The sequence below is a fragment of the Barbus barbus genome, assembly GCF_936440315.1.
Source record: "Barbus barbus genome assembly, chromosome: 26".
Taxonomy (NCBI): Eukaryota; Metazoa; Chordata; class Actinopteri; order Cypriniformes; family Cyprinidae; genus Barbus; species Barbus barbus.
The window spans coordinates 8220961-8234040 of record NC_136754.1 but is presented as its reverse complement, the minus strand read 5'-3'; the positions used below and the strand labels follow the sequence as shown (position 1 = coordinate 8234040).

At 41.6% G+C, this 13080-nt stretch overlaps 1 protein-coding gene across 1 annotated transcript in view; it reads right to left on the bottom strand.

The window, feature by feature from the left end:
- Nucleotides 1-1141: 1141 nt before the first annotated feature.
- The window catches only part of epha4a (eph receptor A4a), a 46137-nt gene continuing 34198 nt past the window's right edge, over nt 1142-13080 (bottom strand). Inside the window, exons 7-18 of the mRNA XM_079379091.1 lie at nt 12615-12774; nt 12095-12206; nt 9787-9845; nt 9414-9527; nt 9090-9275; nt 5540-5601; nt 5207-5416; nt 4794-4943; nt 4511-4704; nt 3787-3945; nt 2519-3428; nt 1142-2171 (exon numbers count right to left, since the gene is read on the bottom strand). Of these exons, the coding sequence (XP_079235217.1) occupies nt 3314-3428; nt 3787-3945; nt 4511-4704; nt 4794-4943; nt 5207-5416; nt 5540-5601; nt 9090-9275; nt 9414-9527; nt 9787-9845; nt 12095-12206; nt 12615-12774 (1521 nt within the window). The 3' untranslated portion in view covers nt 1142-2171; nt 2519-3313. The remainder of the gene's footprint in view (nt 2172-2518; nt 3429-3786; nt 3946-4510; nt 4705-4793; nt 4944-5206; nt 5417-5539; nt 5602-9089; nt 9276-9413; nt 9528-9786; nt 9846-12094; nt 12207-12614; nt 12775-13080) is intronic.

The window sequence follows — 13080 nt, the reverse complement described above, 5'->3', positions numbered from 1 at the left end:
CTCTCTCAGACTGCAGTTGTAAGCTGTTTCTGGGTCCTCAGACACATTCTGTCCTTCACCACCCTCTTAGAGTCTAAATCCTGGTCCACACAGTTCCTGTTAAACCTCATCGAGAGCTATCAAAACACTTTAGTTACTGTTCTCTCTCTCTGTTTCTGCTCTCATCCTGCTGGAATGCTGTTTCTGTTCCTCATTACATATCAACCAGATTCAGGCTGGTTAGTCTTTCCTGAGCAAAGTTTAAACTTTTTTTCTCTTTGCGCCATCCTTCCTTTTTATAGGGTGACGGGCGTCTAAATACATGCATAATGAATGCATCTCTCATTAGAATGATTGTCAGAGGAAAAACATTGCTTGGCTCACGGCAGGGTTTTATGGGATTCTAAAATTACGTTTTCTCCTCGTTTTTTCCCTCCCTCCTTTATTTATCAAAGGCTTTCCACAATCAGCCCTCATCGTGACTGGGACGGCTGTGGGAAACAGATGTTTACTGATTAAGCAGGCGTACCGTGCCAAAGCGGCTGTATTACAGCCCATTCAAAGTGCAGAAAGGAAAAAAAAAACTTTAAAGAAAAAAAAAGGAAGGAGAGAAAAAAAAAAGAAAGGCTGACGAAACGCAGGCTCACGGGCAGCCCCCTCTTCTGCCGCCGCTTCAACCATAATACGGTTTGATTGTTGAAATTGTTCTTCGGTGGAGAATTTTCTCATTTTTTTCTTCAATTTTTGATATGCTTTTAATGTATTGGTTATCCCTGCCAAGCTGCTTTTACTCACAATCAGCGTTTACACAAACACTCACTTCAAGCTCAAGCTAAAGAGACGAGGAGACGAATGATGGGTGAAAAAGAGAAGAGACACTCAAAATAATCTGAATGCTACTGGCAAGGCCAACAAACCTGTTTATACCACCACATTCGAGCGTTTCGTTTCAACTGGGGCCAGAATGTAATAGAAATATGTGACCAGCATTGGAGCCAACTGTCCGCTCTCACCCTCGGCTGCCACTTTATGTGGATATAAACACGGGATGTTTCTCTCCATGCAAGAATACCTCATCAGACGGCCCATCCAAATACCTATCCAGCAATCCGTTTCGGAGAATTAGCGGAATTAGCCACATAAATCACTTTAGACATTAATTACAATGCACTTGGCAATCATTTATTTCTCTCAAAGCTCTATTTTACAATTTACAAACTAGATAAAAAAAGACCATAAATAAATGACATGTTTCACGTACCTAATTTCATAAAATAAAAAAATGAAATAGAAGGAAAACGATGACACAATTATGCACAACATTAAACTTAAAATGTCTAGATCTGTTGGGAAAAATGCGATTTGTTAGTGTTCCTCCAGAATAAACTACATTAGGAGACTTGGCACGGTACATTCTATTGAATTTCTCTCCTCTCACATTCATTGCATATTCCAAACAGGTGAGGAGGGAATATTGAAAGATGAAACGGGAAGAAAGTCTCTCAGATCGGACGGATGGATGTGGTTGACATGAAACAGAGCACACTTGAAATGTTAAAAGTTTTTTTTTCCCCCTTTTTAAAAACATTCCTGTAATAAGTTTATTTTAGGTACAAATAACGTGCTTCTTCTTGCAGTCCACATTCAGACTATTCGAATTAGCATTGAAATCTTTTCGGTTGGAGTCAAACGACCCAAATAAATGTAGTGTTTTTTAGTTACAACCTCCAGCGTAGGTAAGAAGCGAAAAACAGCAGTGGCTTAGCGAATATAGCAAACAACTCCAGTATGTCGTACTCCAGAGAGTAGCCACAAAGTTTTGCAGTCTTAGCACACATCATGTGCTTTTGTCCTTTGTGTATGCGCCTGAAAACAAACTGTCATCCTTCAAAGAAAACAGTAACACGCTGCACTGAGAACGGAGAGCTTTTCCTGTCAAGAGTGAGACCAAATGAAAATGCTCATTATATCTTTCATCGAATCTCTTAGGAGACAACCGAAGGGCCTTCAACCGCTCCTCGGGTTGTTTGTCATGTTTTCAGTCTGCCGTCGTGGAAGCGTTCAGCATTTGCAGGGAATCATGGGAATCGAAGTCCTTTGTCCCGGTGTCAAGTAAAAGTAGTTATTGAAACTGCAATGGATGCGAGTCTGCGCAGCAGATATCGCTGCAGAGCAGATGTGTGAAGGTGACTCTGTGGAAGGAGAGAGAGAGAAAAAGAAAATGATTATGATTCAGGGATTCAAAGCGCGTTCTGTAAACAGACCAGGACACACAAACACAGCATTAATTGAAGTAATCCACAGAGTATGGAAACTGAAATTGCTCTGTTGCTGGGGAGCATGGGAAAAACACATTTCCCATTTTTGGCTCAGTTTTCATTTTGAGCTCATCCCATCAAACGACACCAATATATATCCCTTGTTTTCAACTGTACTGGTTCTAATCCCAACTAATGAGCGGATAAATAACTGCAGGGGACGGAGAGGAAGTAGAGCAGATCCCATAAACATTGGGTCGGACTTGTTACTTTGTGCTTACCTTAGCTCAGCTCTGATGGAACTTCCAGCAAGGGAGACATGTGTTGATTTCACGGCCCGCCAAAAGTCTCTGGAGACAGAGAGGCGAGGAGAGAGAGGGCACGAATGGAGGGGGGAAAGCCGTGGAGAGCGAGGTGGAGAGAGAAAGATGTAAACTGAGGGCCGATTTTTCTATTCCAACACAGGCCAAGTGAAGCGGTGTGGAGAATTGTGGAGTGGAGACAGATATTCCATTCTGAGGGTAGGAGACCTGGAGACCTTCCAGAGCTGGTCTTCCATTGTGGACGTTGGGAAGATGAATGCCTCTCCAAAATCTCCGGAACAAAAGCGTTAAAGAGTGCATAAAATCTTTATCTCCATCGCCTCCATTTCGAGTGTAAAAATAACGCCAGGTGCCGCTCACTCAAGTAACCGTGTAATGGCAGGAGCGGCCACAAAAAAAAAAAATCCAGTACTATTTATACATTTACTTACAGGCACATACATACAAAAATCAAATAAAAGAACAAAGAAACTCCTTCATTGTTTCATTGAAATGAAAAGCTTCCTACAATCATATCCAGAGCATCAGTACAGCCCGGGACGATCCTCTTGACTGGACGGCGGGGATGGCGTTATTGAAAGAAAAGTGCTGTATCGTTCCTCTGAAATCTGTTTTATTTTGTTGTTGTTGTTGTATTTTTTCCCAAAATTTAATTTAAAGTGCATGGATGAGGTAAATGGATTTTCTTAGAACCAAAATAAAAAAAGGAAGTCCAAAGTATGTTTCGAGTTTGTGTGTTCTGGTCCCATGGGTTCAGACAGGAACCATCCTGTCTTGCATTTGTTGCATCTGGGACAGCATTCCCTGCGCGCTGTTGAGGATTTTATCCTGATGTGCGGCAGAGGAGATCCCTATCCTCGCCATGTCCCTGTTCCAAGGACACACAAATACAGAAGTGATGAGAACATGTTTGATTTGGTCTAATTTGGTTTATTTTTTATCCCTCTCTCCTCATTTGCTTTTAACATGAAATCTAAGAACTCGATCCTGGCTAAACATTTGAATGCCAAAGTAGAAGTTCTCAATGCTTCGTTGGCATCTACAGGGGTTTTGCACGGAAATGTGACTACTGAACCCATAAGTCAGGACCATGTATCCCTGAGTGCTGATTTAAGAACTGGGTTTCGTTCTCTCGTGTTAGTCAAAAGCCCTCTCAAAGCCAACATACACACATCACACGTTTCCTAACACCTTAAGAATGCACAGTTTTTGTTCACGTGACTCACTCTTGTGTCATGTGGACCACAGCCTCTGGAGTGGTATAGCCAGCAGCGGTGAAGTTGTCTCTGTAACGTTCCATGTTGATGGCCTGCAGCCAGTCAGCAACTGATCCCAGGGTAGATGTGAATTCTGGGCTGCTGGGCTCCAGGAGGGTGGTGTTGGGTCTACAAACAGAGAAAAGACATGGTTAGTAGCCCCAAGAGCTTGGGCTGGCTCTGTGTTGCCCACTTTGAACAACGTATAAAAGAACTATAAAATATTTTATAGCCATGAGCATCACTTCATTGGAACACGTTTATATAACACTGCAAGTCATGCATGTAACATGCACTTATGTGCCACAGCTAAAAGAGCATTTACACCAATTTATCACTGGTAAAAAATTAGACTGGAACCAAGAACATGACTTATACGAGAAGAGACATGCCCATTCAGGCTGAGCTAAGATTTTAAGCCAAGTGGATTTTAAAATGAGCAAATTTTAAGCTAAGTGGTTATGTATATATATATATATATATATATATATATATATATATATATATATACACATACATTTTATGAAATTTCATTAAAATTACATAAAAATATACAATTTGTATTATATTAATGTATAAAATAATGAATTGAAAGGTATCAGACAAGCAAAAAAATTGCACCAGAACTGTGATTTTGCCCTTCAAAATAGACATGCAAGTTGCCCCTTAGCATATGTGAGATGGATTTTATTACCTGGCAATTTCTCCTCCTCTCCTTTTCAGGCTGTTGGGGTTGCGGATGAGTTTGTCCAGCATGTTGACAATTTGGCTGAACTTTGGCCTTTCGGCACGTTCTTTCTGCCAGCAATCCAACATCAGCTGGTGCAAAGAAACTGGACAGTCCATGGGTGGAGGCAGTCTATAGCCTTCGTCAATTGCCTTTATAACCTGAAACAAAGAAACATCCAAATGGTGTTAAAGAACAGCTGAAAATGTATACACTGAAGCTCTGAATCCACTTCGCCCCACACACTTACATCCTGGTTACTCATGTCCCAGTATGGCCGTTCTCCATATGACATCACTTCCCACATGACAATGCCGTAACTCCATACATCAGAGGCGGAGGTGAACTTCCTGTATGTAATTGCTTCTGGAGCGGTCCAGCGAATAGGTATTTTGCCTCCCTGTGATTGATAGGTTCCTGTTATTTCCTTTCAAAAGAGATAGCAAACACATGCATGGATGTTAATCACACACACGCATGCACACACACAAACATGCGCTCGGCACTCAATTTCGGGGTTAGTTTGCTAATTTCTATTACACTTGAAAAGATACTAGCACTTCATGTAAGCACATGCGGGTTAAATGCTGAAGATAATGGGTTAAAGCTTGTGTTAGGGCTGCAAACGCAAGGCTGCAAACAAATAATATGCATCAAACTTACCCTAGTAGTGTAAGCAGCATCTGGATCTTCCTCCAAAACTCGAGACATGCCAAAGTCAGACACTTTACACACAAGGTTACTGTTAACCAGGATGTTGCGTGCCGCCAGGTCACGGTGGACGTAGCTCATGTCAGATAGATACTTCATTCCTGAAGCGATTCCACGCAGGATGCCCACCAGCTGAATTACTGTAAACCGCCCATCGTTCTTCTACAAAGGAACAACATTTACAGTTAAATGATGTTTAAGCTAATACAGTACACCAGAGTACTAAATGACTGCTGAGTCAGAAAGATGTGCTTGAAATACTTGTAAAACACAAACAAAACTCACCCTAAGAAAGGCATCGAGGGATCCATTCTCCATGTACTCAGTGATGATCATAACTGGCTTACCTGTGCAGAGAGAGAGAGAGAGAGAAAGAACGAACATGTAAGTGAAAAGTGACAGTAGAGGCATTGATAATGTTACAAAATAATTATATTTCTTATAAATGCTGTTCTTTTGAATTTTCTATACATCTAAAAATCATGAAAAAAGAATGCAGTGTTTGCACAAAAAAAAAAAAGCAGCACAACTGTTGCTCAAATATTGAGGATCAAATCAACATATTCGATTGATTTCGCAAGGATCATGTGACACTAAAGACTGGAGTAATGGCTGCTGAAAATTCAGCTTTGCTATCAAAGGAATAAATTATGTTCAAAAATTTATTAAAATAGAATATATATATATATATATATATATATATATATATATATATATATATATATATATATATATATATATATATATATGTATATATAAAGTAAAGTAAAGTAAAGTCGTGACGTATTGTCAAGTATGGTGACCCATACTCGAAATTGGTGCTCTGCGTTTAACCCATCCAAGTGCACACACACAGCAGTGAGTAGTGAACAAATGCACACACACACACACACACCGTGAACACACACCCGGAGCAGTGGGCAGCCATGCTGCAGCGCCCGGGGAGCAGTTGGGGGTTCGGTGCCTTGCTCAAGGGCACCTCAGTCGTGGTATTGAGGGTGGAGAGAGCGCTGGACATTCCCTCCCCCCACCTACAATTCCTGCCGGCCGGGGGCTCGAACTCGCAACCTTTCGATTACAAGTCCGACTCTCTAACCATTAGGGCACGACTTCCCCATATATGATCAATATATGATCAAATAAATGCAGCCTTGTGTGAATAAGAGATGTTTTTCAAAAAACAAACAACAAATTTCAAATGCTAGATTACATGTCGGAACTTTAACATATAGTATGAATGCATTTAATTTGCATAACTTAATTTTTACTTGAGTTTCCCATTTGGAAATCCAACTTCCATTGAACAGAACGAAGCAAGTATATCCTTTGTAGCTGCATAATAGCACCTGATTGGCTGCAGTTTGTCCTATTTAGAACCAATCAGAGCTTGTAGATCTAGGTCCTGAACCAATTATCTGCTTCAATCATCTGTCTTCAAGAGCAAAAACACTGTCAAATAGTGACTGAAAACTTTAAGTACACTGAAAAATGCAGAGAGTTCATGTTTTTTTTTTTTTTACCACATACACTCAAGGCACTCTGCACACATCAGCACATTTGAATGACACTTCCCAATCAAGCCCTAAAGTGTCTGTCTGCTGGCCCCTCCTCTTTTCTCACACTCCCCCCTCTCTTCCTGCGAGTGGGATTTCTGTGTGGGTTTGTTTACTGAATGCAGCCGTTGCTGGAGGCTATCAGGTCTGGATTCCCACATTACCTGCCAGTCAGTACCGAGACAAGGCAATGCTATGGCAACGCAGGCCCCTCTCACGGAGCCGAAAGGAAGGAGCGCAGGGGCTTCACAAAAAAGGACAATGGCACGCGCACACACACACCTACACAGAGCCGCTTACAAATGCATACGCACATACGCGCTTCACATCAGAGGAATCATTTCAGTGTTCTAGCGGTGCCTTCATTATGCAAATACAATCTTGCATTTAATGCCAGCGCATAAAAGACTGCGCCCACCAAGCCCGTCTGTGAATGCTTTCTGTGGAGACGGCTGGCATCCTGCTTCTCTCCCGCTCTCTGAGGCTTAGGGGCATTTTGTCTTTATTTATTTAGGACAATTTCTACATCATTAGTAATTTATTTAACAGGTTTAATTGGCCCGGTTGGAGGCGTAGGCTACGAGAGGGCTGCCATTGTCTGTTTGTAATAACAGTTATCCTGAAGACACTACTTCTGCCATGCTGAGGATTATGGGAGAACGGCTGCTAATAACAAACAGCACTCCAACGCTTCAAACTAAGCCAACTATGAGACACCAGTAATGTTAAAGGAAAAGTTCTGATCACAATGGTTTCATACATTTTCTTAATTTTACCTCATAATTCTAAAAATAATTAAATAAAATAAACTAAATGAAAAATAAACAAATCAAATTAAATAAAATAGTCAAATTCAGTTTGGTCCAGTTAATGCACATACATAGCACAAACAAACTCTATCAAAAAGGTTCATGTAAGGCGTATTTCGATTCCTAGGATCGCCATTTTTATTTTTCATGTATTTTTCCATGAGTGGTCTCTCTCTTGCTCCTTATGTCTCTGTCTTTGCTCTCTATTTCACTCCTGTTCACTTTCTCTCTCTGTAACCCATCTGTTGGCATTGTCTTCACTAATACATCAGAGAGGATGGGGATTTGCCAGGACTGTCTGGAGAAAAGATGTGACTCGGTGGGATTTTGGGATTGTTACGTGTCTGCAGAAGCCCCTGCATATGAATGCAGCTCTCTCCCATGCAGTCTACCAAAACAAACTTCGAGAAAAAAAAAACACACACATCTTCATCTTTGTGTTTCTCCAGAGCTCCCGAGCTGCCAGACAGCACAAGAGCCATCAGCGTCAGAAGACACTAAGGGTGTTCTTCAGTCCAGCTGTCAAATGCAAAGCCATCTAATGCAAATCACAGCTCCACACACACACCAGGTCCCCCTCATATTTGTTATGCACGGTGAGGTCTGGCCACAACTACACCCTGGAGGTTTCTTAAACACACATATGAGAGAGTCAACTTTCAATCAATAACAAGTTATTAAAAGGTTTGATGTCAGGTCTGCCAGCCCGCCAAGATTCCGTTCTGGTAATGGGAACGGTGCGTTACAAAAGACAGGGTTGATTTTCATCAAATTAAGGAATGGAGAGTATGTCATTTCTTCAGCATGGTTCCAAAATGCATTTAAGATGCAAACAGGAGGCAGACATCAACAGTAAAAAAATTTAGAAGCAAAGCGGTCCAATTTTTAATAAAAGGCTTTTGATGGCTAAAAGTCAAAGCAAAAGTCAAAAACCTAAAATGAAAACCATCAGCTCTACAGCAGAGCTTCAATGGGTGGCCAAATAAGCTGGCAGCACAGCAAACAATACTTTTCTTAATAAGTATCTTTGTCTTGTTTTCCAGTAAAATATGTAAACATATTAGGTGCTTGTCATACAAAAAAAGAGCTGTTAAAAGTTATGTAAGAAGCAAACAACTTTATTACTCGTTATTTATTTTCGTAAAGTATTACTATGAATAATAAAGTCTTGTTTCTTGTTTTAAAGTATATCTCCTACCAATTTAATGAGGTTCATGATTTAAAAAGAAATAATAAACAATAAAAAGTTAATTTAATTTAATTAAACAAAATGTAACAAAAATCAGCATGCACCTCTTTGTAAAGACTTTTCGTGAAAGATGGCTGTAGACATTGAAGCACATAGCTTGAATTGTGAGATCAACGAGGTCACAATTTGCAAATGATATGCAAAACCAGAACAAATCTGTTTGAAAGGATGTGGTCACAGTAAACGAATAACTTGTTCACATTAAAAAAACTCAAAAGACTCACATTTAGTGACGACTCCCTCCAGTCGGATGATATTGGGGTGGTCGAACTGGCCCATGATGCTGGCCTCACTCAGAAAGTCCCGCCTTTGCTTGTCGGTGTATCCAGCTTTGAGGGTTTTTATGGCTACGCAGATCTCACGCTTTCCAGGCATTTTGAGACGACCGCTGCACACCTCCCCGAATTCTCCTTTAAACAGAAATGTGGTATATAATGACCCATGAGATATCTCTGGAACGGTGGGCTAACATTTCACTGAAACAGTTGTGGTCTAGCTACACTCAGTCTGAGACAGACGGAAAGGAAAACAGCAGGTCTTTTGCTCACCAATGCCGATGACCTTTTCAATCTTGATGCAGGAGGCGTCGATTTCTTTAGCGAATTCACGGACTGCTTGGTTGGGGTCCTCATAGGTAAAGGGGTCCACATAGATCCGAACCCCTGTGGAGAGACGGAGAGAGGTGCCTACATGTTAGGAGGTTGAAAGAAGAGGAGGGGAGGATAGTTGACTGACAGACAAAATGATGAATATACAACATCTGTTTTCCATTCTCCTCCCTCTCTTGTTGGTTTCTGTCTATTTTCTACCACATTGAGAACATATGAACTTCTCTTCTTATTTACAACTTTAACTTAGATGATACATACATATTAGAGAATGTGTCATTGTGTATATGTGTTTACATGGTCGCAGCATTACCTGGATGTAAATGCCTCTCCTCGTCAGAATCCTGTTTGGCTTTGCTGTATTTGCTTCTCCTGTTAACAGAGAGATGAGAGGGATTTTAAATCACATGAAAGAGAAATCACAAAGATCTCTTTTTTGATGTCTCTCTTTTTTTAACAAGAATGAAATTCTTTTAGATTTAACAATGCCAAAAAAATTGATCGTTCTTGGATAACAAAGTCAGACGGGTAAAGTAACTTTTTTGCATTAAATTTTGCATAAATTATTTATTATTAAAACACACCCTAACACAGGCTTTTCACCTTCAAGGTTAGTGATGAAAGTTATATGTTTATATATATATATATATATATATATATATGTTTATATATATATATATATATATATATATATATATATAATCTGCCATTTAAAGGTGGTAAAAATTAAATCAGAATAAATATTTTTAAACAACCAATAAAAAAAGACTATCTAGCACGAATGAGACGTGTGAGCCGATACATGAAGGAACATGCTGTTCCAAGTCATTGAACCAGGTCAAAGTTTTAAATAACCTTTTAACCTTTTCTTTAAAAGTGGGGCTGTAAAACTCTGTAATGCTAAAAAAGCTGCACAGAGAGAGAGAGTACACCATATCAAAGTAGAAAGAAGGACTGTTCACAAACCAAGTCCACTGGCCTTTCATCTGAAATCATTTAGAGATTGACAGACAAAGAACAAACAGGAATGAGGTAAAGAGAATGACAGACGAGTAAACACACACTCATCGAGTGGCCAAAACGGCAACAAAATCCCATTTGAAACCACTCCACCCTTTCCCCTAAAAACATCTCACCTCATCTGTCCACAATGACATAAAGGAGCTAGTATGCGCCACCTTCAAAGTTACCATTTCACCCAATCACCTGCTGACCCCTTAGGGCCAACCACTGACCCCTCAGCATGGGCGCAGGGAGCAGAAGAGAAGCAATGGAATGGATAACAACCCCACCCAGGACGCTGCCCTAGCCCAAGATTCCCTGCTGGGGATGGGGTCACTTGCCTGTATATAGAGAGTGGGGGCTCGGCCGGGAATGCACAACTGCTGTTATTGTTTTTCTAGTGCTTTCTGGCGTTGACAACGGCCCCCAAGGTCCGGGGCTAGTGAAGGAAGAAAAGGCTAGAGGGAGGGAGAGGGGCATATCCACAGGTAGAACAGGAGGAAAGGGCCAGGCTTTAACGCCTGAGCGCTCCGCAGAAGCTGGAAATAGCTCTGCCTGCAGGGGGCCATGCCTTCATAGGAGGAGGCCCTGCCATCAGCCCGAATGGTTGGTACACATTTATTTTAGGAACAAGAAGATTATCAGGTGTGCTATCCAAGTACCGAAGCGAGGAACCCAAGGTTTTGTGAGAGGCTGTAACCTCCCCCCCCCTCCTCCTCCTCACCTCCACGATCGAGCGGTGTCCCGTCAAGGTAGAGAAGAGTGGGCCAAAGGTGAGAGCTACTTGGGATGTGTAGTCTTGTCTCCCGTTGAAGGGCTCCCCTGAGGAAGTGCTTAATAGCTGCTTGGCCAAAACAAAAGCCCCATTCATTAGCTTGGATTGTTATTTTCACCCTGAATGAGGGTGAAGCTCCTCTTTGGGGACTTTGAGGATGCAGAGATGATTATTTCAGCTGATAATGATACAATGTCAACCACTGTAAGAATAGACACTCTCATCCTGGTCTTGGGAAACTGCGATCGGACACAATAGGAGGAGGCCTTATGAAAGGGAAATGTAGCTGATGATAACCATAGTGGAGTAAGCGCATAGCTGGCTGAGAGTTTGGCAAGAAAAAGTTGTTTGATTAAGGCAAAACAACCATGACGTTTTGCCCATGGGAGTATGACAGCTACTCTGATTGAGTACAGTACACAGATGTACACGTATGCACACATACGCCGTCCTGCCATGCGTCTCGGCTCCCTTGGGAATGGTACACGTTCCCTGCGGATTTCGACACACACGGCACAGAGACCCGTAGCAGCATGGCGGAGACTAATCAGGCAGAGCTGCCAACGGCCTGTCACAATACCACTAGCTACACCACAGGGAAAAAGAGAGAGAGAGAGCAGGAAAGAGAAGGAGGAAGAGCCGTGAGAACCAGACTGATGGACAGGTAGAGAGAGGGGAATACAGCAGGAACACAACAGATAGAAAGACTGATATAGGATGACAGACAGGGTGAGGGAGAGGTGACAGAGATGCCCACAGGGACAAGGGGAAAGACGGAGGAATGCTTCCAGATTCAGACAGTATCTGTGAGACGACTGACACCCAGTTGGGCCTGGTGGTTTACCTGCGGCTGATGATGAAGACTCCGATGAAGATGAGCAACAGAATCACACTGCCGATCACAGACACCAACAGCACGGTGGAGTTAGCACCATCTCCAATGATGGGAGAGGGAACTGAAAGGAAACACAACATTTAAATTAATCTCAAATGCGTAATTCCTATTTAAAAGTGTCAGATTAAATTTGTCAGCCATTTTGAATGTTTCTAGAAGAGCCTGATTTCATCAGTGAGGACAAGTCCTGTTTTTTGCTAAAATGACCTAGTACCAAAGCTCCAAAACATTCCACTCGTTACAGAGTTTACTTTAAAGTGCTTTTAAAAATACCAGCGACTTTGGAGTGAGCAAACAAAGAAACTATTGTAAAGAAAAGGAAAACATACATAAAGGCTATAATTATGTTACTTTAGAGAAATAGATTCCGGATGAATGGCTGATCCACCCTAAAACTCAACACGAGTCTCTAATTGTGGGAACAAAGACTTACCACTGTCGGTTCAGTAACACGCACATGCAAACCTACCTGAATTGGTCATGAACTCGAAGGGGGCGCTGAAGTCTCCGTAGCCAGCAGCAGTGCGGGCACGCACATGAAACACATAAGAGGTGAGTGGGCTCAGGCCTTTGATCTCGGCACTTCGGGACGAGGTCTTCATTATGCGATAGCTGCGCTCGTTTTGATCCTGATTGGATGAGAGGAACAGGAAATGTTAGACCAACTTGTGGAATTGGTCATTAGGATTGTTTTATTTGGAATCAAACCCTGATAAAACAAAACGGAAGAGAGATTTGTTTAATGTCTGACACAGAAACTACAGCCAGGCTTTTGTAGGGAAAACCACAACCTCGTTGTACAAAAACAAGGTTGCCATCTTTGTTTTCACTCGCTCCCTTGGGTGTAACCTGAATTTGCTTGTTCAAAATTCCCTTGTTTCATCACTAGATCCAAACCACTTAAACAATGTCAAGTTTGAACCAAAACAAGCAAA